The sequence below is a fragment of the Heptranchias perlo genome, chromosome 9, assembly GCF_035084215.1.
Source record: "Heptranchias perlo isolate sHepPer1 chromosome 9, sHepPer1.hap1, whole genome shotgun sequence".
Taxonomy (NCBI): domain Eukaryota; kingdom Metazoa; phylum Chordata; class Chondrichthyes; order Hexanchiformes; family Hexanchidae; genus Heptranchias; species Heptranchias perlo.
This window is the reverse complement of record NC_090333.1, coordinates 63156631-63182843: the sequence shown is the minus strand read 5'-3', so window position 1 is coordinate 63182843 and position 26213 is coordinate 63156631. Positions and strand designations below refer to the sequence as shown.

The 26213-nt window shown below is 38.2% G+C and overlaps 1 protein-coding gene across 3 annotated transcripts in view; it reads right to left on the bottom strand.

Moving 5' to 3' along the window:
• Positions 1-1763: 1763 nt before the first annotated feature.
• Positions 1764-26213, bottom strand: part of dennd1b (DENN/MADD domain containing 1B) — a 244552-nt gene continuing 220102 nt past the window's right edge. For all 3 annotated transcript variants that reach the window (XM_067990632.1, XM_067990634.1, XM_067990633.1), the window contains 3 exons: positions 12454-12527; positions 6546-6762; positions 1764-5890 (listed from right to left, as the gene is read on the bottom strand). In XM_067990632.1, coding sequence (XP_067846733.1) covers positions 5342-5890; positions 6546-6762; positions 12454-12527 — 840 coding nt within the window. In that variant the 3' untranslated portion in view covers positions 1764-5341. The remainder of the gene's footprint in view (positions 5891-6545; positions 6763-12453; positions 12528-26213) is intronic.

Sequence of the window (26213 nt, the reverse complement as noted above, 5' to 3'; positions counted from 1 at the left end):
CCACACAGTATCCCATTTACACTGGGTGAAATTTGAATTCTGCATATAGATATGCACATATGTCCTCTTATAGCAGTAAAATTTTTAATGTTCAGACAGTGTGGGATGTCAATGGGCAATTCAGATTTCCACAGCCTCAATATGCTCAGGCACCTTTCCTAGCTTAATGCATACTTCAGCAACCCTGAATGAGAAATGTTGTGAATTTTCACTACTAGTAATCATTTCTAACTTTTTGGACTAATAAAAAACCTTGTGGCTTTGTAGTCCTTGTATCAAGATTGAAGCCTGACTAGCATGAGCAACTCGTGATGCTGTTCTGGTTGTGATCTTGCAAAGGAATGACATCCTAGCCCCATTTCCCCAGTGCTTTGGATCCACTCGGTCATAGATTGGTCATTTGGTGCCAATGTCAGGTCTCATGAGATATTCTTTCGGGTTCAGTTGCACCAGTTACTTCCATAAGAGACCTCACTTGCTGTGATTTTGAGTGTACATTTACTACCCATTATCAAATTAAACAAAGTGTGATCCAGGGCCACAACACTATGACTCCTCATTGTGTGTACTAAACACTGTGATCTTGCATATGCCACCATGTGCATTTCTTCTATCTTTTGGAAGGTGCGCTGAGGTGAGGTCAAATGTAGACAAACAACCTGGTATGTTTAACATGTAATATATGAATGAACTGAATAGTTTTCACAGCAAGACAATCAATTTCCTATCAATCATATCATGCAAAATAATGCATTTTGCAATTTGCCTATTCATACAGGCCTAACTCACAAGTCAACAATCTTTCAAATGACTGGCACTCACACCGCAGACAGCCTTTTCCCAGGAAGGAAGACAAAAGCTTGATCTCTAACCCTATCTTTTAGCTTTTTATATCAAGGATTGGCTCGGCAAGCTGCCAATCAAAGTTACATCTTAAATGAGAAACCTCCCCCTTGGTGTGGAAGCCATGGCAACGACATTGTCCGTTTAACAACATGCCCTGCTGGGCACAATCAATGGAAACCATTCTTGCATTGAAGTAATGGATCAACTCCATTGTCTCAAATTGATATAGTATGTGAGAAGGCTGGTATTCTAACTAATTTGTCCTAAACAACATTCCAGATAGCTTGCCTCTCTCTGAGTTAACCTTTTATGAACTGAATCTAACTTCATAGGAACTTCATTACATAAGTTAAACCAAAATCCATTCTGGGCCAAATAGATAAAAATCTCAAAACAGTAGTTGCAATAGCTTTCAGCTGCATGGGGCACAGGAACAGAAACAGAAGTTCGATTCTCTTAGTGCTGCAAAGTGTCATGTGAAAAAAAAATAATTGTAAAGCTAACACTTATTAGTCTTATTAGGGTATGGGGGTAATCAAAAACCACTTGGTCAAATCATCAGAACAAAATGCAACTGTGCAGTCTGTAGGCAGTGGGAGAAACAGGAAGACAATGTATGTAGAGATTATTGATCATAAAATATATACAGGTCATCAACCTGGAAGTGATACTCAGTATATACAACATCGATTTTATAGTGTAGATGATTTAGTGTTCTGAACTAAATGGATGTGTGTTTCGACATTTAAAAGTTGGCTGGAACTCACCCTAATAACTGTACGAATTTCCAATGCTAATATTTGCCCTTTTGATTAGATCACATTAACAGAGAAATCATAGCATAGGCCTCATTAGTTTTAACACCAAAATAACTTGTCTTAACATGTATTTAAAAGAAACAGGTGAAACAAAACATCTCAACATAAAATTGAATCTTTATTGTTTGGCAAAGGCAAAGCACAGCTCTGCAAAGTCTGAGGAATAACTTTATTCAGCAAATTTTGTACAACTTTCCTTAATATACAGCAACTTGGACAACCATCAAAAGAGCAGATTAACCAAATACATCGAGTATCCCAACTGGTGTTACCGTACAACCCGCTCTGGTGAATAGCACGCTGGGTTTCATTTTAAATAGATATATTCTCAATTGGTGCAGGGCTCATACAACTGTCCTAAAAAGTTTTGTTCAGAATTTAATATACCCTGCAATAACTTAATCTGGCAGTTGGTATATGAAAAGCTGGCCACATTCAACTACACAACTAAACATTCAATTTTCTTGCAGTACATTTTCTTAAATCACAAAGGGAAGTAACTTCACTGATAGGATATGCTGTAAGATATAACTGTTATTGTGTTAATCTGGATAAAAATGGATGGCCTCTGCAAATAAACTTCCATAAGGAATGCTGAAAATAAAATTGGCATCAACAGTAGTTCTACAGATGATTAGTTCTTAACAATGACTTGGTGCTTTAAAAGCCAAATTACTGGATTTTTCCATTAGATTCTTCAAATGAACAACTTGTTTTCCTTTTGTTAAAAAACTCAGTTGGGATTATACAGTTATATGGCATTGCGAAAGATCAGAACCTAAGCAACAAGCTGGTTGGTATTTGCAAAGATTGGGCAGTTTAAAACAGCTTTAAAAAGTATCCGATAACAATTGAATTGGTTAGTTTCTGGTGATTCATGGATAGACGGTTAAATGAACAATTAGATAAACATTTGCATAAATTAGGCATGCAAGTAATTTACAGGATGAACTGCAAATGTATATTTTTTTTTAAGAGAGACTGGACAATGATAGCAATGGTTAACATTCATTTTAAAAAATGAATACTGAACAGAACAAATGCTTATGACATAGGCTGTTCTATCAGATTAACATTTTGAAAAAGTGCACTCAATTATGGAAGTGATGCAAACTATGGAACTTTATAACTCAAAGCAGTTACAAGAATATGGTAGATTACTGATCAAATAAGATATTAAAGACTTAGATGGGAAAAGAGGAACAACGATAATGAAGAGAAAACAAATTCCATAGTGATCGTTATTCACAATGACCTCTTGAGCTTGTTACTTAACTTTGCAGTCGACATGGAGCAAGTTTTAATGGTTAACTCAACCTATATGCACTTTAGGTGCATCTCTGTACCCTAGATTAAACTTTATTATTAAAAAACTTGGTGCAAAAATCTAACTTGAAAGCAACATCTGGAATACAAACAATTTGTAAATATAATTCATATTGCACGGAATTCTAAAAAAAGATAATGCGCTTTCTGGGAGCTGAAAGAGGCTACATTTTAAATTATTTTCAATATATAAACCATAGGCAACAATAAGGGTAAGTTAGATTGACGAGAGCACATTTAAAACTAAAACTCAGATCAATTTGAGTTTTTGGAAAGTCTGAGGTATATCAAATAGGATTATCCTGCTGATTTTCTGTTTTGATATACAGCCTATGCAATGTGACAGCAATATTGCACCTTTATACGTCAGTGCGCCTGCCATCTTTTCACACACATTACATTCTTAGTTTCTAGTCAACTTGTTCCAGTTCCCAAAATAAAATTCAGTACCATCATTTATTTGTTTCCATTAAGGCACATGATCCAGCCTTTGCCGCAGTGATGTAATAGGTATTTTAAATGCCTAAATAAAATTAGAAATATTTATATAATATATGTATCTCTGACTAACTAATGGAGTCCTTTAATAACAGCCAGTTGAGAGAGAGAGAAATTTTTTTTCGGACAGATCAACATAGGACCGAAAGTATACCGCATGTCCCCAGTAACTCAGAGTGCAAGACTGTGTCTTTTTTAAAGTAATCATCAAGTAACCAAATGTTATCTACAGATTTAAAAGTATTAAACATTAGTGTAGCACAAGTTACTGGAATCATCTGGTTTGTGAAGATGTTGTCATCTATCCTAATATTCATTGGCCCTATTTGGACACATTAAAGTACCATTAAAGAAACAGGAGTACCAACAAGATGTACTTCTCCTCCCTTATATCCCAGTATTGGTTGCCATTTACATTACACCAGTCCTATTACAGTCACGTTCTAAAAACACAGCAATATTTCACTATTAACATTTACAGCATTTGTGCACATTTGTTCAATACGAAAAAAACACTTTACACCAAGAGTATATAGAAAATTGGTAACACTGAAATACATATCAAAATGTTAACAACTGTATTTTATTGTAGGGCAAAATTCCTATGTGAGGACTCAAGAAATCTGATTGCATGTCTCAAAAACTGTTTTGTTACTAAAATATCACTCAGAGGTTCAAGTGAGCCATCATTAATGGTGTTGAGGGGGGAAAAAACGATTCAACTTATTTCAGGAAGACATGGATTGAATACTCATTGGTACTAACAGACTGCTGATTAAATAAAATGCAGCATTATCTCCATAGGAGATTTTTTTCTCTCTTTACTAACCACAGTTTGCATCGTCATTCCTGATAATTATTGCCTAATGAACTGATTTCAAGCTTTTTCAGGTTTATACTATTTAAGCACGAAAATATCTTGTGCTGTGATACTTCTAAACAACTGAGTGATTTAGAAAGATGCTAAATGATGATTTCAGAGGACTATGATTTCTGTAATTTTTAAGGCAGTACCTTGACATGGATAAGTGCCTTTGATTATTTGGCTTTAATTTACTGCATATTTAATTTACAGACATGGGTAAAACACAGATAAAGGTAAAACACAGATAAAATGTAAATGGAGTGTTTAAATAATTCAGAGGATCCAGCTTGTAGATTTATTAAAATGGAACAGGAGGGGTTGAGGAGGGTTTGAAATGTAAGGAATAGCAGAGAATAATGACCACTGTTCCCTCCTCAAGTGCTTGTAAACTCAGACAATCCCACCAGCTAACTCTCATCCACTCTTCACTGTACAAGGTTATATATATTTTATATATAGCATGCAACAATTTAAATACTACAAGGCATTTGCCTCGTTAGCCTGATTTGGTTGGAACAATACAGGGAAATCTCACTGATCCTGAAAGAAAACCTCAGCCTCCCATTGTGATGTAGAGACATAACTTTATTTTTTGTCCCTCAAAGTTAAAATTAATCCCTTTCCACCTGAATAGAACTTTTAATTCAAATGGCTTATGTTGTATACATACTTACCTGATTGCTGACTTATCAATACACTACTTCCATTCTAGGCAACAATTTTGTAGTCAACTGTTTAGCCCAAGTGTATAAATCAGAAACCATTTTAGTAGCCCGTTTTAGCAGTGTGTGTTAAAGTTTAAATTTTTAAAAAAATCTGTATTTGATTTTGCATAAATCAGTAAAGCAGTGCATTTTTCTTCTTTTGCACTTAAAAATATTAAGGAACTCCTTCCTTTCCTGCAGTCTAACACTCAATCTTTCAGTTTCTTAAATAATTATCTGAACTTACCCCAGCTTAAAATACTGCTGCACTTTCACACTTTGTTTTAAGTGTTGGTAGTCGAAGAACCAACACTGGAAATAGTGTGACCGGTTTCAATTCTGGAACATAAACAGTCAATCTCTTTGAGTAGGTCTATTTCACTTGTGGGTTCTATCAACTTAGCCTGAACATCATCTTTCTCCCAAGGGATTAAAACTGATGGGTATCTCTGTGTATTTTTACACTGATTTTCGTAGGTACCGTCTTCACTGGTTAGTGTTTGTTTTGGCTCCTTTAGTTTGGCTGAATTTTTTTTTTCCTGGTTTGATTTTTCACTAGAGGCAAGGGTTGACACTGAAGTTTTAAAAGATGAATCAGTATTGAGTTTAGGAAAATTTATCAACTCTTCAACAAAAACAGAGGAGTTCTCACAAGACGTCATTTCAAAGGTAACTGGACGTTCAGAAAGATAACAAAATGATTTCCTTGGAGATGGGGGAAGCGGCTTTCTATGGACAACAGTATCATCTTGTCCCAGGTGCCAACTCAGATGATCAGGATACCTTTCACCGAGTTCAGCCAGGTTTCCCTCACTTGGAGTATTGGACTTGTTCTAACAAAATAATAATAAGAAACACATATTAAGTATGAAACATCCCAAACTTTTAATTGTCAAGTATGAAAGACAGTTAAACCCTACATTAAATCTCCTATACAAAAAAACTGTTTCTTATATCATCTTCAGTGATTTCACATTTTATAAATCATCAAGATTTAAACTAGCCAATAATTACTTTTGACTTCCCCCCACATTTTCTTTCCAAATTAGCCCTCAACGGTATTCTTTGTCAGGGGCAGGATGAGAGCCACAGCACAAATGCCTCCATGGATTACATCAGTGGCATTGCTTGGTAAACTAACTAAAGTGTGAGTTTGAAAAGATTAGGAAACAACGTAATCGATCCCCCAAACAAACTGGCTCAGACGGAGAAACTTCAATGTCTAGGGAAAGCCTGAATGTAACCTCAATCATGACAATTCTTTGAATTTAGGACTTGTAGCTAGAAGATCGAAATTCTAATGTCCCAATTTTTTTCCAACTTTACTTCGTAAGAGTTATTTTCACAGCAAAATGTAGTTGTCCAAAAGATAATGGACTTTTAAATTATGTATTACAGTGTGCAAGTAGCGAACTTCAGTCACATTGTCTTTGATGTTTTCACTTGGTGTACTACCACAATCCTAGAACTGTAATGCAGAGCACTCACCCCAGCTTTATAACTGATATCATCCATTGATTTGAAGAAATCCAAGCTCTTTGCACCACACAGCTTTCCTTGATCTGAACTATGTGTACTGAGGCTATCAAGGATCTCTCCTAATAGGTCCATCTGGCCTGGAGATTGTGACTCTAGTTCCATCTGTTCAGAATCATCACTGTCATCAATATAGGCACATACTTCTCCACTGTCTTCAGATGATACCCTAAGAAATATGAACATTTTAAGTAGCTTAGCTCCACAAGATGCAAGTCATACTTAGTCTGCTTAACCAGCTTCACTACCTGCATGAACAAAATCATAATTTTAATACTTCTAAAAGGTTTCTTAAAAGCTCCAACCTTTAATAAAATTTGATGCTGTAACCACAATTTAAATTGCTAAAATAAGTTAAATGGAACTTAAAAGTATGAAGGATAATTTATGCTCAGAGTAGAATTTTTCTTGCAATAAATACAAAGTAGGTTTGCTCATCCAAGTGTTAAATTATTTTCTTATTCAGGATACCGTCAGTAATAGTGCTGTGGATTGAAGACAGAAGACAATATTCAAAATTATCTGCACTGTGGCACTAAGTATGAAAGATTAGCAGAAAGGTTAAGTGATGCACTTCATCAAATCACCTAGACCACTTCTATTAGTTACTCTATCTCTGAAATAAGGACAGTGAGAACAGTTTTATTCCACATGTAATCTGGACATTATGAAATTCAAGCACTTGTAAGCAATTAAAACAAATTAAGATATTTTAAAATGTATGTTAGAAAAGGAATGGATTACTGCTAGTAGAAAGATATAACAAATATTTCTGGTGGACAAAGAGTCATTTGCGGCACCATCACTTGTGGGTTCTGAAATTGTCCTAGACTTAGTCCTTGACTAGAAACTTAACTGGAACAGCCACATAAATACTGTGGCTACAAGAGCAGGTCGGAGGTTTGGTATTCTGCGGCGAGTGACTCACCTCCTGACTCCCCAAAGCCTTTCCAACATCGACAAGGCACAAGTCAGGAGTGTAATGGGATACTCTCCATTTACCTGGATGAATGCAGCTCCAACAACACTCAAGAACCTCGACACCATCCAGGACAAAGCAGCCTGCTTGATTGGTACCCCATCCACCACCTTAAACATTCACTCCCTTCACCACTGGCGCACCGTGGCTGCAGTGTGTACCATCCACAGGATGCACTGCAGCAACTCGCCAAGGTTTCTTCGACTGGTGAAGCTACAACTCAGGACGACATGCATGCTAAACAGCGGAAGCAACATGCTATAGACAGAGCTAAGCGATTCCACAACCAACGGATCAGATCAAAGCTCTGCAGTCCTGCCACATCCAGTCGTGAATGGTGGTGGACAATTAAACAACTAACGGGAGGAGGAGGCTCTGTAAACATCCTCATCCTCAATGATGGCGGAGTCCAGCACGTGAGTGCAAAAGACAAGGCTGAAGCGTTTGCAACCATCTTCAGCCAGAAGTGCCGAGTGGATGATCCATCTTGGCCTCCTCCCGCTATCCCCACCATCACAGAAGCCAGTCTTCGGCCAATTCGATTCACTCCACATGATATCAAGAAATGGCTGAGTGCACTGGATACAACAAAGGCTATGGGCCCTGACAACATCCCAGCTGTAGTGCTGAAGACTTGTGCTCCAGAACTAGTTGTGCCTCTAGCCAATCTGTTCCAGTACAGCTACAACACTGGCATCTACCAGACAATGTGGAAAATTGCCCAGGTATATCCTGTCCACAAAAAGCAGGACAAATCCAATCCGGCCAATTACCGCCCCATCAATCTACTCTCAATCATCAGCAAACTGATGGAAGGTGTCGTCGACAGTGCTATCAAGCGGCACTTACCAATAACCTGCTCACCAATGCTCAGTTTGAGTTCCACCAGGACCACTCGGCTCCAGACTTCATTACAGCCTTGGTCCAAACATGGAAAAAAGAGCTGAATTCCAGAGATGAGGTGAGAGTGACTGCCCTTGACATCAAGGCAGCAACTGACCGAGTGTGGCACCAAGGAGCCCGAATAAAATTGAAGTCAATGGGAATCAGGGGGAAAACTCTCCAGTGGCTGGAGTCATACCTAGCACAAAGGAAGATGGTAGTGATTGTTGGAGGCCAATTATCCTAGGCCCAACCATCTTCAGCTGCTTCATCAATCACCTTCCCTCCATCATCAGATCAGAACTGGGGATGTTCGCTGATGATTGCACAGTGTTCAGTTCCATTAGCGACCCCTCAAATAATGAAGCATGCATGCAGCAAGACCTGGACAACATCCAGGCTTGGGCTCATAAGTGGCAAGTGCCAGGCAATGACCATCTCCAACAAGAGAGAGTCTAACCACCTCCCCATGACATTCAACAGCATTACCATTGCTGAATCCCCCACCAACAACATCCTGGGGGTCACCATTGACCAGAAACTTAACTGCAACAGCCACATAAATACTGTGGCTACAAGAGCAGGTCAAAGGCTGGGTATTCTGCGGCGCAAGTCAGGAGTGTGATGGAATACCCTGCACTTGCCTGGATGAGTGCAGCTCAAACAACACAAGATGCTCGACACCATCCAGGAGAAAGTAGCCTGTTTGATTGGCACCCCATCCACCACCCTAAACATTTACTCCCTTCACCACCGGCGCACTGTGGCTGCAGTGTGTACCATCCACAGGATGCACTGCAGCAACTCGCCAAGGCTTCTTCAACAGCACCTCCCAAACCCGCGACCTCTACCATCTAGAAGGACAAGAGCAGCAGGCACATGGGAACACCACCACCTGCACGTTCCCCTCCAAGTCACACACCATCCCGACTTGGAAATATATCGCCGTTCCTTCATCGTCGCTGGGTCAAAATCCTGGAACTCCCGACCTAACAGCACAGTGGGAGAACCTTCACCGCACGGACTGCAGCGGTTCAAGAAGGCAGCTCACCACCACCTTCTCAAGGGCAATTAGGGATGGCCAAGAAATGCTGGCCTTGCCAGCGATGCCCACATCCCATGAATGTATAAAAAAACCCCACAGAACTAGCCAAACTGTTGAGGCTAATAACTTGAAAGAAGCTGGGCCCTGGCTCGCTCAAGAAAGGCACTCCATTTTGTTCAGGAGAAGCCAAGCACCAGGTTGAGAGATGAGAAGACGATGACAATTGAAATAACATTGTCTCCCGTGACAGTTGCAGCACATCAATGGCTCTTAATCAATGGTGACGTCATACGACAATGGAAAATGTGTAAATAACTACTATGTGGAAAGATTACACTCCAATGAAGAGCTTTCAGATAGGCACCATCAATCCCAGTACCCACATGAACGCTGCCCTTGGATCTTGGATGCCAACTGAAGTGGGGGGAGGGGAGGAAGAAGGGGGTAAAATATTCTGATTAATGGACTGAATCTTACTAGTAGTAGTGAGACCATGATCATGGTCCCTTCCAAATAGCCTCTATATGCAGACATACTGCTGAAGCTAAACCAGTTAAAATTGCATAGCTTACCAGCACTGATGCATATCCCTTTGCTTGACGAGATCTGATCCCCTACCTGTTGGGGCATTGGCTTGTAGAGTTATCTGGAGCAGAAAAGGAAGAATCCCAGCACCAAGTGACGTCTACCCCTGCAGGTTCCATTAGTAAGCCAGGCTGGCTGGTCAATTATCAAGAATGTCCTGGAAGATGGGGACCTGCCTGACTCAGGTATTGGATTATTGATTCTGCCATAACAGCTTGATTTGGTTCTGAACTTCCATCACCTGATTTGTCATCTTGGTGATCATCAGGGCATGGTGCGTAGGCAACTCTCCATAAACTATGCGACTGCATTGTCATCATCGTCCTGACCACAGCATAGGCACACATCATAGCCCATCAGACAGTGGTACCACCAGTAAGAGGTACGCAGCATCTTCAGCAGTAGTTGCAGCCAGATCATGGTCGTCACCAAGCCCTGGGTATATGAGTTCTTGTACTCACACCTTGCCTCCAGCTATTGCCTTCCAGCAAGTCTTACATTTTACTCTTCACCTTTGCGACACACATCTGCCTTCAACGTGATGGAAGAACTTACACAGGGCAGCTTGCCAGGTGCCAGCATCCTTGATCTTCTTAAGGTCGGAGGTAGTACATTCACACCTATTTTTATGACTTGTTTTTCAATATTGTATAGAGTTGCTTACATGTGGGATTGAAGGGTAATCTCTCCCTCTTCCCAATTTTTCTGGTTTGTTATCCCATCACCAATTCCAGATTTCTCTGTCCCCACTCTGCCTGCTTAACAGAGCTGATACATATCTGCTTGCTTTCCACATGAGGAATACAAAAATACAAGCTACAGGAGGTGGGATTTATCCAATGCTTCTAAGCAATGGTGAAAACTGCTATGTAAGATTATAAAGCAATTTGACTGACTGGAGCACAGTTAAACTCCAACTACTACAGAGTAACTGCAAGAAGTCATTTTGTCCTTTGCTAATGGAATACTATAATTAGTAAATATTATACTTAAAAAGAACAAACTCAAATCATGCTGTTTTACATACTGTTGTATTTAGTCCACAAAAATACCAAGGTACATACATTTTTTTTGTACAGGCACATTAAAAAAGGCTGTGCACTAATCAGGAAGGGTTTAAATTTTTTTTTATGGGTTTGCAAAGAAAAAATACTCATCAGATTGCAGTGAAATACTGCATGTATTGGATGTAATAATTTTTCCCCCACTTTCGGCATCGAGTATTAACCGTATTCATAATCAAGTAAACCACAGCTAGATAGGGGGCAAATCTCCCTCTAACTCCGCTCCAACAATATGCCTTAGTACCAGCCTCCAAAAAGAACCTCCAATTGTAGCTAACATCCTTATGAGCTCTAGGACTGAGATTTTCTATTGGTACTACATACACAAAATGGTTATCTGAAAATAATGACCACCAACAAGGAAAGAAAATGTGATTCTTTACATCTCTCATTCACACTATTGTGTGAACAAACTAAACTGCAATATGTTGTCATTCAGCAATCAAAGATGAACACGTGCACAATATGCCAATCCAAATTGAAGTTTAAAAAAATCATGCACCTTTCACAAGTGCGCATAGATTGATATTTTGAAACCAGCAGAGGTCAGCATTGATACATATCTTTTTGATACCATGCATCTATTATTCAATATGATTCTCTCATCAGAAGGAAAATATAAAATTAAAAACAGAGATATAAACAATCACAGCAACAATCTTAAAATGTGGATTTTCCCCAGCTCTTATATGAATACTTCGAACATAAAACTTATGCATCCAGTATACTTTATCTGTTGTAAATATTTTAGCAAGAATTAAAAGCTGCAATTGAAAATACTGTATTACACTGCAACTGTACAATTTTACACAACCAAGTTTAAATAGCTTAATATTCAGATTGTAATATCTGCAAACATTTCAGTAACAAATTTCTGCAGGGTCAACTTGGTATTGATTTACCATTTAATAAAAGCTGCTTAAAGAAAAATGACACGGTAAGACATAAAATAGTATATGGAGATGCACCATGTGCAGATGCAAAGAAATTATATATGCAATGAGCCACCAAACATAATTCACCATTAAAGTAGAGAAGTTTGCAAATATATCAATGGTATTGCCCTTCCTGAAATATTATATTAACTGTTATACTCATCTATCTGAAAACATAACTGAACATTGGATATGCAGCAGTAGCAGTAAGGAATGCACTGCACATAAGAACACTTGCCACAGAAGTACACGGTTATCAGTTTTGACCTTTTATTAAAAGTAAGCTGAGAACTGCCAGTCTAAAAGGAATCAGGAATGACAACCGGGAATAAAACAGAAGACACAAGAAACAATTTAAATGATTCCTTACTTGCTTGCTCTGTCTGTCTCATCATCATCCAGTGGGGAAACAGTACCAGCGTGTGATGATCGCTGAGGGCGAACCTAAATGAAAACAGGAAAAAAGGTGATTTCCTTTCCAATTTTCATACCTTAAACCTCCCCTCCTTCAAATGATTCCATGGGTGCCAGCATCCCATCTATATAGCCAGTCTTCTTGCATGAGACTGGACAGAGAATGTCAGTGGGCTATTTAACTAATCCCGTCTTCAGTTCAAGTCTCAAATAAACAGAATTTCTGAAGAGGTCACTGGAGACCAATGAGAAGCAGCAACCCAGGGATGGCTTTTCTCCTTCCTGGGGAATTCTGAGGTCAACGCTGCACTGGCTTAGATCGGCTAACACTGATGCCGAGGCACAATGTTGACGTGTCACATTTTCAGTAAGAAAACATGGGAACTCAATTATCATTATTCAAACAATACAAATCTTTTACTATGAAGATATTGCGATGTAGCTATCCTACAGGTGATAAAAATACAGAACTTCACAGGTGTTAAAAAAAACCCAACAAGTTATGTGCATCAGAAGACTATATTCTGTATTGTACATTTTTTAAAAAATGTATTGCATACATCACAAGTCATGAACTAGAATTAATCACATTTTGTATCCATTGTCCATAAACAGGACATCACCACCAATGCAGCCCACCTAACAAACCAAATCTTAATGTTCACTGTTGACAGTTTATAATATGTACTGGCAGATCTCCCGTGGCATTGCTCACAGTAAGTTGGATGATATACGGTTTTATAATGACATGCATGTACAATGTATCATTATGTGAGTAAGCTGCAACTGTTTTTAACCTGGTCCCTCCATCAAAGCCACAAAGTGTAATTACTTGAACTAGCAATGCCTTATGGTCAAACAATGGTTAATTGCTGTAGGTGGAAGTTTGGTCAGGTCCTTATAAATTTTTGGCTCTGGGTGAGAAAGGAACCAGCATGAAATTACTTTTTTAATGTACTTACAACACTTTGAAGTGGGATATCTTGTGTTGAATGGATTTAAAACTTTAATTTTTAAAATAGCAATTTTCCTATGGCACTGCCCACGCTAAATGAGAAGACAAGAATATCACAAAAAACACAAATATTCTTCTTCTGCTAAAGCGTCCTTTTAGGCACATAAAGTCTAATTGAAAGCAAGTGCTGGCTAAGTTCATGTATAGGTCAATTAAGAGGTGACAGTGGCTCTGGTACTTCCTGTTCCTGGACCATTTGTACAGTGAATGTGAAAGTAAGAGAGATGGAACCTACCAAGTATTTTTCAAATTGAGTAAATCATGAATAAGTTCAAACTTAAATCAGTGTTACTTCAACGAATGAAAGAATCAAAAAATTCCTCATTCTGTCTCTACGATAAAATAGCAGTGATAAAACTGCTTAAACTTTAATTTATGACAACCTCAGCTCCTCGATATTTCACTGCCTTGTAATAATGATTGTATCACAATAGCAGATTAAAACCAAAATGGACATCAATGCAAAGTTGAAATTCTATGAAATTTACAAATGCACGCTGTTAGTGATCTTCCGTCCTGACTGTGGAAGTCAAAAAGAAAACAGTTAGAATTGCTGAGTGTAAGGATCTGTCAAGAGGGAGCTGATTCAATCTGCCCTAGTTTAAAAAAAAACACTTTCTCTCTACCATGTCGCTGTTTCAGGAATTCTGCCATGTTGCTTTCTTTTCTCTTTTGTATGTGACAGCATAAGAGAACTGTCTTGTAAAAAGGGTGGTGCAGAGGGAAAATACAGGATATGAGAACTGCATTAATATTCTGGTGTGAAGGAAAAGGCAGCAGTTGGTTAGATGATACATTAAACTGGGGAAGACGGGAGCAGGTTCTCCAGATAGATCTTCATGTACAAGGTTTAGGACTGCATTCAATTTTTGTACCAAGTTCAATGTTTTGCTCTTTTTCTCTATTAAATTATCACTTCTAGCCAGTGACTTTTGAACTTTAAATCCCTTATCCTAAATCACACTAGTCATTCACAATTACGTCACAAGTACACTGTTATCCAAGTCATCAAGATCAACCTCAAAATATCTGCAAATCTTGCATCCCATCTTCATAGCAGCAAAAAATAAAACTAATGCGCACTGTCAAGTATAGCACTTCACAGCATTTTATATTTGTATCAGATCTGTACCTGTCTGATAAGAAGAGGAAATGCTGCACAATGCTGTACTCAACAATGCCTTTATCTGTCTTCATGATAAATTCCCAACAAATGGCAAAAAATGTCAATGTAAAATGTCTTTTAAAAACACGTCCATATGGTAAACAGAGACTTCCTTCTTTTCAACCTACCACTTTAAATCTCTCTGCATGCACCAGCCATGGCCAAAAGGGCAGGCAATTTGCCCCAAGCCTTCATCTGTGCAGCTGTGAAATGGGTCAGAGTTTCACTGAAGTCAGGTGGGGTTAGGGAAGAAGGTCGAGGCTGACTGTGTTTCTGATATCTTTATAACCTCACTCCCTGCAGGAAATGCCTTACCCTCCAATGGGCACCCAACCCATTGTATCTTGTCAGTGGAAATCACAAACATGACCACGTGTCCCAGTATTAGGTGATGCAGTGTGCTGGAGCAATACGTTGTCTGTGTTTGGCTAGCTGTGACTTTTGCTGAAAGTGCAAATGGAAACATCAGGTGACAATGGGATCAGGCTCAGGGCCCAACCCAATGGTCAAATAGTAGCCGACACACACTGTCCAGGCTCAAGTGAAAAATAACAATGTGGATAAAATATAATAGAGAAGGAGACCAACCACACCGGTAGATCTGTAATGGGAAAAAGGGGCAGGGAGAATTGGAAGGAAAATTAGATGTAACAATACTTGTAAATGCAGGGCACTCATTAATCTTTCCGGGTTATGTAGGTTGATATATTTTTCCATAAGTGACTATTACTCTGCATTTATGTCTACGCAAGAAGGGAAACTTTGATGACCAGTTCAAAAATGTTAATTTTGGCACCCAATGACAGGTTTCTGCTAATTATTCTCTCAGTAGTTACACAGAAACCTTTTTGTAGCAGCATGTTTACGTCACACAAAAAGTCTTTGTTGTCAAACTGCATATGTACAGTTAAAAAAAAAATCAAGTGTATTATCAGTCTATACTTCATCTTTGAACTACTTATTTGAATACAAAGGTAATTATTAGTAATGAGCACTCTTTGATCCTTCTGGAAGAGACCAAGCTTTCATGTATTTCATTGTACATTTTGTTCCAAGTAGCACTGGATGTTTCTCTTGCATGTGTTAATAATCCATTTTGTTTCAGACAGAATTTTTTTTTTTTTAATTACTGCACTTTTAAATAGCAGAATCAATGGAGAAAAAAAGCCACAGAAACCTCTTCAGGTGGTACATCTGAAGGGCTTAAGAGGCATCTTGTACCATTCTCAAGGCTTCCAGAACACTAATATAAAATATATATATAACATAGGATTTAAAACAAATTGACTGTACCCCCTCTGGTAAGCAGAAGCCATAACAAAGGCAACTAGATAAGGTTCGGATTACCAGCTTCCAAATATTCTATTAATTCAAGACTTCAAAGTAATAAATCTTGCACAAACTCATATTGGAAAAACTGGAAAAACTACATACATCGGCAAAATTTGTCCAATACCTGCAAGAAAAATGTAAACAAACCCCACTTTCTGCTATTTGCAGAAGGGAAATAACTTTGGTGTGTTTTGCAGTTTGAAAGGTACAGACTTCTAGTTTAACAATGGACAGACGAATACAAATAATCACGTGAGATGCCAGAGTTCTAAACTACAAATGTAGTTGGATTAACTAACTCTCTTTTATTAATAGCATTCCACTAACTATTTTAAGAATATAATACAATCTACAACAACTTGCATTTATATAGCACCTTTAACATAGTAAAACGTCCCATGGCGCTTCACAGGAGCCATTATCAAACAAAATTTGACACCGGGGCACATAAAGAGATATTAAGACAGGTGACCAAAAGCTTGGTCGAAGAGGTAGGTTTTAAGGAGCACCTTGAAGGAGGAGAGAGGTACAGACGCGGCAGTGTTTAGGGAGGGAATTCCAGAGCTTCACCAGAGTCCTGGTGAACTCGGTAAATAGTTATTTGGAATAATTTAAGTTTTAAAAGAGTACTTCTGCAGTGATTTGAGATAACATTTTTTTGTTTTCATTCAATAGACTGTGTTTCACAATGCTTTATACCTTGGTGACCCAAGATATTCTTCATTGGGAAAGCATGATCGGCGAATAGGCCCCAAAGAAATCCTGCAGCCTTAAGTATATTGGCCTGTTCGGCATTCTGAAATAAAAATTTTGGACGTAAAGGATACAATTTACTAGGGCCACTTGGAGAATAATTTTTGGGAGGAGATGAGAAAATGTGAAATGTAAACATTGGAATATAGGGTCAATGTTTGCATTTTACATTCTTATGTTTATTTTTATCTCTTTTTAAGAGATATATGTAAGATTCCTACAGTTCTAACACAGCAAGCACAGGAGTAGCATACTGCAAAAATGTCTTGTTCTCCATTTGAGCGGGGGAGAGGTCAAGTGGTTTTGTATTTTCTCCTAGTTTTAAATGGCCCCATAGAAGACATCATACCCCACTCAATGGAGTGGGAAGGCAATCCTTATCATGTTTAGCACATTGCTCAGTTGCTTGGAGACACATTAAAACAGTTCACGGTAACTTTCAGGGAAGTGCCTCATCTCTGCCTGATGCCTCCAGTAAGAGGACAATTGAAAATGGTACCTTATTGAGGGAATATAGCCGATAATGCCAGTCCTTCTACTCTATGGCACAGCTCTGATGTTCTGGGCATCATTCAAACCAACCTTGCATATAATTTCATTGAACATAGTACTTTTAGAAATTAGCTTGGATTTAACAATTATCTCATAGATGTTGTTTTCCTAACTTCTCCATCATACACCTAAAATAAATATATATTTTAAAATTGTTTACCTGGATAAATATCCAGTACATGGATCAGCCATCTGCACATGAGCAAACTATCATTTATTTCCCATTCTGAACCTACTTTTTTTTCTAAATGCAATGTATCTGGGTAATAACACCAAAAAATATTTTGAAATCCTTTTTTCTCCACCCAAACAATAAATGCTTGCACAATTAATAAAGGCCACTCATTTGTAAAATAACTAAGAAAACAAACAGGATCATTAATGAGTACTTACTTGAAAACAGGTACGCATTCCTGGTTGTTTATATAAAAATTTATTTTTAAGCATCCAGTGCCACAATGGGATTCCAAGCAATTCCCTGATAACCAGCAGAGAGCGCCTATTAAAGACTGTGCTGCATGTTACTGCATGCCCAACATTACACACATCATTCCTGGGAGTCAGAAGCATTATGGGCTGAGCACTATGGGCTGGCTCATTAATTACAAAGGTGAGAATTCAACAGCCAAAAGAATATGTATTCAGTCAGTTTGCTGAAATGTACAAAAAAACTTCCATTCACCTTTCTTCACCATAAATCTTAATAGGGCTTGAGAATTAAGATGCGTGCACTTTCTGTTCTCCCATGCCCTTCTATTGTGGTTTATTTAGCCCAAGGCTAGCCATCTGTTATCACGAGCAATGTTCTATAGTTAAGAAAACAAACAGCAAAACAGCTAACCCAAGCAATTATAGGCCGCAGCACACAAATACAAAAGCACAAAAAGCCCCAAGAATCTTTTTCCTAAATGGTCAACCACGCCCACAAACTGCTGACTCTGTGCTCAAGAGCAAGGAAGCAATTATTTTTTGGCTTTTTGCAATTGATGAGGAAGTTCACATATTTGCATGCAGATTAGGAACACACCTTTTCTTACAAAAAAAGAAATCAGCCCACATTTTTATTTAAATTTCAAATAAGCTCACTTCCTGTTACGTAATCAATTTGTTTGCGACAAAGTGATATTCATCGCTCTGGAATTCACATTACTTTCAACAGCCATGGAAGATTTTCTGAAATGTAACTGTCCCAATAACCTTTTCAAAACTTGTTGCAGTTTGGTAGATTGCAGGAAGACAAGCGACACTGGTAATCTGGGTAGTTTGACTGTGGATAATTTTCTTTGTGCATGACAAAATGGCAATAGTCCTGTTATTTTTGGTATTTTTTATTAAAATGGCATGTAGCCATCCCCAGTTCTACAATATCTCACCTATGCTGCAAAGCTACAATGGATTGCAACATTGAGTATTCAAAGGTACTAGCTCCAGTTAAGTTAAATTGACCAGTTGTACTGTTGGGCAGTTTAATCAACGGAAGGACAAAAAAAATGTTGATGGCTCGGCTCCATTCATGAGCTATCAGTGGGGCTTATCATTAATCTTTTTTTTCAGTATAGTTTAAATTGGGAATTAACATGGGAGGAAAAAAACTGCATAAGCTAACATACTGCACACGCACAATAAGTGCTGTAAATGCATATTCCTTATTTTTGTACTGTTGAGCTCCTTATTTGAAAAAAAGAAAATGAGCCATATGCAAGTTAAGTTAAGTTCCATTTAAACAACTTGGATGGTAAGCCAGTGAGTTATTTGGCACCACAAAGTGATGCATGGGGTAAAACGGCTCCAATGCTTTTATAATGTTCGGAACAAACCTCAACAGAAACGTGGGCTCTGAATATTCCAAATGGACTAAAATCGTTGAATTGGATACAGTGAAAGTTGTAAATTACAGACACCTAAGAAACTGGCATCAGCTGTCATCTTCTGGGTCCGCCCGGGGTCAGGTGCAGCACATCTTCTGGAGTGCGTTGTCAACAAGGTTGATTTTGGAAGCAGGGAGTGCGGCTGCAGGGGTGATTCAAATCCCGATACCGGCAGGGACAAAAAGGAATCCAGTAACAATCCATCGGTCATCACGATCTTCAGACTTAGATATGGTACGCACTTTAAACCTTTTAAAAAGTGTAACATCAGGCTGTGTCCCAGGTTCTAAGGTGTAAAAGGGCATTGTGCATTGAAGGCTCTCTGTAGTTCATAATTTGCAAGTGTCCGTGGTTTCAGAATGTCTCTTGTATATTTTACAATATAAGTTATTTGGGACTCTCAATAAATGTCCTTTATTTGCAGGTGTGTGTTCGTTGGGAGTGTACGTTAATACAGATTTCACTGTACTTTAATTATGTTGGCAAACAGGAAAGAAATCTGATTATCGGGTCAGTTCCCATTTGCCACTATAAACAAAAAAGCAGGAGATGCATCAATTGAACAAAAATGTGACTTGCACCATGCGTAAAAAGGTGACTCTTATCAAATCAAAATGTAAACTTCCCAGGAGACACTTTTGATGTTTTTAAGTCCTAACCAAAAGAAACATGCACATTAAGAGGTGTAAACTGACGGTGTGAGAAACTCAATGGTTCTGCCCAGACACCACAATGTTCATCACACAACTATCACCTTAGCACCAATGAGTTTTTCGCCTGACCTTCAGTTCTTTCCTACAATATCTCGTCTTCTATCCCCTCCAAAAGTCACTGACACATGTTCGGGGTACAGTTTCCGAGGCACGGGAAACCCTCAAACCCCTTGCCAAAGTGGAGATTCTTTATGTGTGAACCTCAGTGGGGAGTGTCAGAAAGCAATTCAACTGCTGGGTATATCACAATCAAATCTGACCCTGTTCTCCCCCAATATCCACTTTCTGGCAGAGACCACTGGATCTTAAGTTTGCTTCAACTGAATAAGTAACTTTTTAAAAAAGTTAAACCATGAAATTTCTTGAATACACAACCACTCTAATTTGTCTGCCGCAATTACCTCCTCTATTAACACTTTCACATAACATGAATAAGGCCAGCAGTCATGTGGAAACTGGTAAATGTTTCAGATTTCTGCTTTGTTTAAAAAGCCATGTGGTGTGGTGTTTGTGCTAAAAACTTTTTCTTGATTTGGAAACCAGTTTCATAAGAGAAAATAATTATTAAGAACAGCAATTACCAGAGATAAAGCCAAATAGCAATATAGGATACAACTGATTTTACATTGTGATTTTTGATTTGTTCAATTGCAGAACATTTCAGTATTAAAATTTTTATTTGCAGCTCAATAGTGTTGTATACAGTTCTTATGAAAATTAGGATATTTTAGATTAGTGTCATTTATACAGATTCATATGGCCAATTTCAGATTTCATTAATTTAAAATAGATTTAATTGTCATTGTACAACCAAAATATACTAGAAAATTGTTCTTTCTTGGGAGCAGTGTTGAATTTTAGCAGAGTGCCTTATTTCAATAAGAAATGGCTACAAGATAGACATTTTTGTTTGAACATACATTTTACCCTTGGATAAAGAACTGTTATAGGTCAATGCTCCATGCAGTAGGGAAAGCAAGTTGTCAAATGCAGAAATTACATTTTTCATTACGCCATCTGTGTTACCGAGAGTAAGGCCAGCTGTTTCTAATAGGAAGGCATCCTTTTATGCCATGTATGTGCAGAGGATGTTGATTTTCAGTCATGAGATCACATCAAACTGCTAACACTCTTTTCACTTCTAACAAGTAAAACAATGTAACAGCTTCATGTGGAGAACTGCACTGCGAGGTAATTAAAAATCCCTTTAAAAATAAAACTTATGTTTTTACAAGACTTCAGTTCTTGCAAATAAGGACAAATGAGTGAGCACTGCATCAGTGTCAACAGGTTCACCAGAGGGCCTCTGCAAGAAAATCAATGGCAACATGCTCAGCTCCCACGGCTTTCACAGATATCGATGTTTCCAAGCAAAAAGTCCGAATCATCTATGGAAATGTGTAGAGCATGGTTCTTTCTGGATGATCACAGTCCAGTGTTCCAAGAGAGTGTGACATCCAATATAGTGTTGTGGAAGATATGCTGCTGTGAGCAGTGCTGAGCTGCAGGCCTATTACTGACAGGGCATGGCTGATGGACAAATCCAGGTCCCCACTGCTTCTTGAATGTCAATATGAGCTTTAAAATTTCTGTCAGACATCAGAAAGAAAAAAAAACTTTTGTACTATCATGTGCACCTCAATCAATCATGGAAACTGAGGCAATATTCAGCTCAATATATTTCTTAGCAAACTTTGAATTGTGTTGCACAGATTCATTTTTACAAAACAGCTATGGAAACTTTCGAACAGTTGTGACACTGCTACAATGAATGGGCCAGATTTTGCTCTGAAAATAATGGTGACCGCACATGCGCAGTTAAATGCAGAAATCCTGAAGTTGCTGTACCAGATGCCCAGCTCTTCCGTAAGCTTCGCGGGGAAGGAGATCTCACCAGCTGACTCACCGTTGAGATGAGTGGAACGGTGCAATGTTCCTGCACTAACCTGATAGAAACAAAGTAATCTTGCCCAAAAAAAGGTACGTCAAGTTTTTTTTAAGTCTATGCAAACTTTTATGATGTATTAAGTCTTAATTACTGCCAAACAACCACTTTGGCACTGAAAATTAACTTTTACAAGTGTGGAGTTTCATTCCTTCAGATTTTAATTGTTGGAGGACATTTAAAAAAATAATTTAATTGTTTTTTTTACTTTTTCCTTTCTGTCTCTTAATTCAATATTTCTTACCCTCTCTTTATTTCATTTTCTGTACATGATTTGACATTGAATTCACTATACTAACTTACACTTCCTGGTTCTGACTCTGCGTGCTTCAATCTGATTGGTTAAGGGGATAGACAGTTGCTTGCCCCGTTCACACAGGTCCCGGATGCCCAGGAGAGGGTGCCGCATTGGATTGAGAGCCCCATGAGAGGTACTTGTTGTGCAAAAACCCATGAAACTTTTATGGGCAAGTGCAAGTCTACCGAACGGCAGCGCATTTCGTTCACGGCTCAGAGCACAATCCAGCCCGATGAGCTTAGACAGACTCATCACCTCTCCTGGAAAGTGCTGGCTTGTAGCACAAAACTGGTGATCTCATTCGGAGGGGCCACAAGGTCACTTGGAATAGGAAGTGGACATATTCACACATGTGCACAGAAAAAGGACTGCAGCTCCTGGCAACCTCAGAGTCCAGGAATCTCAGTCCAACATGAGACTGTATTCCTTATTTGTTGGTTTTGTCATGTTTTAATTTTACATGGCTGGAGGTTTAGAAAGGGATGTTCTTTGTGCTGCTTCCTTGTTGGTGAACAATTCTGGAATCAGAATACCAAAATCTGTTAGTATTAGTAACTTGAGTTATATAAATGGCAATATACATTTAATCTTCAGATGGAGCCATCAAAGCTCCACGTTGAACCATGAAGTTAAGGCACATTATTAAGGCAAATTACAGGGAGTTTTATAATTGCAATTGGCTGCGTTATACTGGACTTGGGAGGACTTGATGTTGACAGTGGGTGCTGAAAATTGAAAAAAAATTACTTTCCTCAGCTCTGACATCCCTCATCCTGATAGAGTACAAAACTTCACTAAAAAGATAAAAAGAAAATGGTAAAAAAAAGCAGAATTGACATTTCTAGGTCAAAACTAGGTTTCACTCGCACTGAAAGATCCATTCATTTAACAAAACCAAATTATAATAATTCTTAATAAATTTGGCATTTGCAATATGTTGGGCCCTCCAAATGTTTTAAGAGCTTGTAATAAATAATCTTGCTATATTTTTGTACAAATGGAATTGAAACATTTAATGCATCAACAGAAATATAATAGCCTTGGGAAAAAAACAAATCTTGCAAATGTATGGCTTGCTAGGAGCTTAGAAAGACAAAAAAATATACTGGGGTACCAACAAGGAAGTCGCAGATAAAAGGCATTACAACCTTTAGATGTGTTTCACCATGCATTGGTCTATGGGAAATCTCTGATTTACCCTATTTCCCAAATCAAATTTTATTTTAACTAACTATTGATGTATCAATCTATTCAACCATTTAACTAGTCCTACTGCTATATATAAACCTTTGGTTGTTCATGTTATATAAAATGGTAGAGAGCAAATCAAGACAGAGAGTTATGTAACTTTGAAGTTTTAAGACTGGTACAATGAAACCATTCTCACGGTATCAACTTTTCGCCTTTCAGTATTGCTTTTGAATACATATACTGCAAAATTCTGACATTTCATTAAATTTCAAAGCAACTTAAGTAATGCTGTCAGATAAAAGGTTTTGACAGTCTTCTATGAGTGGGAGTAGACACTTGCACTTCAGAATATGCATAACTGTTTTGGGAAGTTTTTTTCTTGCTGCTAACCCTTTAAGAACTGAAAACGTTTCAGATGGTAAAATATGCAGATCCATTCACAAATCTATTGAAATTTACTTTTCTTAAAAACAAGAACTGAAAAGAGTTGAATGTTTCTGAATTCATATTTTTGAAAAATAGAAATGCTATTCCAATATTCACTCGTGCCACTGCTTCTTGAAATGCGGTCATTTTGTTCTATTGCAATACAAATTACTTTAAAACATTTTCATAATATAACTTAATTTTAGTAACTACCTCATTAGGAACATATGAACATAGGAATATAGGAACAGGAGTAGGCCATTCAGGCCCTCAAGCCCGTTCAAGGAGAGCCATTCAATTAGATCATGGCCGATCTGTATCTTAACTCCATCTACCCATCTTGCTTCTGTAACCCTTAACATCCTTGCCTAACAAAAACCTATCAATCTCAGTTTTTAAATTTTCAATTGATACAGCGTCAACTGCTTTTTGGGGGAAGAGTGTTCCAGATTTCCACTACCCTTTGTGAATAAGTACTTCCTGACCTCACCCCTGAACAGCCTAGCTCTCATTTTAAGGTTATGCCCTCTTGTTTTGGACTCCTCCACCAGAGGAAATAGTTTCTCTCTACCCTATCAAATCCTTTAATCATCTTAAACACCTCAATTAGATCATCCCTTAATCTTCTATACTCAGGGGAATACAAGCCTAGTCAATGCAACCTGTCCTCATAATTTAGACGACAAACCAGATTATAAACATCCATGTCAACAGTGCCCAAGGTGCTTTACAGAATTCCTCTGTTATTTATCTTGGAGTTAATCAGGTAAAGCAAATCAGAGTGTGCAAATTTTCAGATATACCCCACAGGACTATGGCAGAGTGATGAAAAGCAGTTGAACAAAAGGACTGCTATAAAAATGAACAATCTGAACATTATTACATAAAAGGTCCTTTTATATTATAGACTGGGTCCAAGAGTGGCACTTTACTGAATTTGCACTGTACACATGCTGGGAGCGTCTCTCTGAACCAGCGGCAAAGTACAGAGGCACATAGGGTCGTGATGTCATGTCTGGAGCATTAAAATGAGTTAAATCATGAGGGCAACGCATGTGATGATGTCATGCCATAACATTACATCAGCGGGAGTTGTTCCAAAAAGGTTTCCTTATTGCATTGCTCGTGCTTTTACTGGCGGAGTTAGACCAGTGGCAGGCACTGTGGCCCAGTGAAAAACAGGTCTTCCTGGCTGCAGGGCCAACAAAATCAAGTTGTTTTACTTTCACCTTGCCGCAGGCTATGGGAGACGTAGGCTACAGGCAAGCAAAGATCCATATAGAAACTGTTAAACATTTCTTTGATTCACTGCTTTGTATCTTCTTTTTTTTCCCATTAAAAACTATCAAGGCATTTGCCACAAATTAGCATGTAATCTCAATTAGTAAAATGAAGACAAAATATGATTTTTTAAAAATCCATTCTGAATGTTATGGTTAGCATTTTAAGTTGTATAGCAGAAGCTATGGGGTCAATATGGTGATTTTTTTTACAATTAGGTGTGTGTGTGTGTGTGTGCGTGTGCGCGCGCGCGCGAGAAAAATATATAAATTAAAGACTAGGAAAAATTATTTCAGAATCCTAATACTATAAATGTTCTGTCGATAAAAAGCATAATCTTAACAAGAGATCTGCATTTGTCCAGATGAAAGATTCCAGTAAAGCAGCATTGTTCAACAACTGCAATGCTGAATTTAAAACTGGTTTACACTACACCAGAGAAAACCAATACCTACAGCAATGGATGACGAACTGCAGTGTAAACAACGTTGTTTATTATCTCCTAATATGTAGCAGAACACCAAATTGTGTGCATGTACACAAAATAGATTTTACACAGGGGAATACATCTTCTGCAGTGAATTTTCAGGTTAAAAATATTGGAGCAATAACATAAAAAAATTGCACCTATTATAGCTCGAGGCTGTGATGAGATCTCCTGAATGATCCAATAGTAAATAGGAAAGCATAATCTTTTTAAAAAGATTTTGTTAATTTTATTCACGAGATGTAGCACCATTAGGAAGCCAAGTAGTATTGTGGGGGAAGGACTTGATATGAAGGGATTTGTTGGAAGACAGTGCAGACTGATGCAGGGAGCAGCAGCAGCTATTTTTCCCAGTTCTAAATGCTAACTTAACTGTTATGAAGAAGGGTTCCATCTGGTACCTTAACCTTCTTTCTCCTTCAGATGCTGACGAATCTGGTGCATGCTTCCTGCGTTTACATGTTTTGGCTGCAGTTACAGCATACTACTTCATCTTGATATGTGCTTACCGCCCCCCCCCCCACCCCCCCCACAGCAGTTATTGTATTTATGCAAGGGTAGTAATGTCTGCTTGCTCATCACATTTAAAAAAAAGTGCCATGGTTTCTAAATTTCTCAGGGGTTCCAAAGGACTGACAGAGCACTCTTTAAATGTGGCTTCACATCTGACTGGAGTTATACAAAACAGTT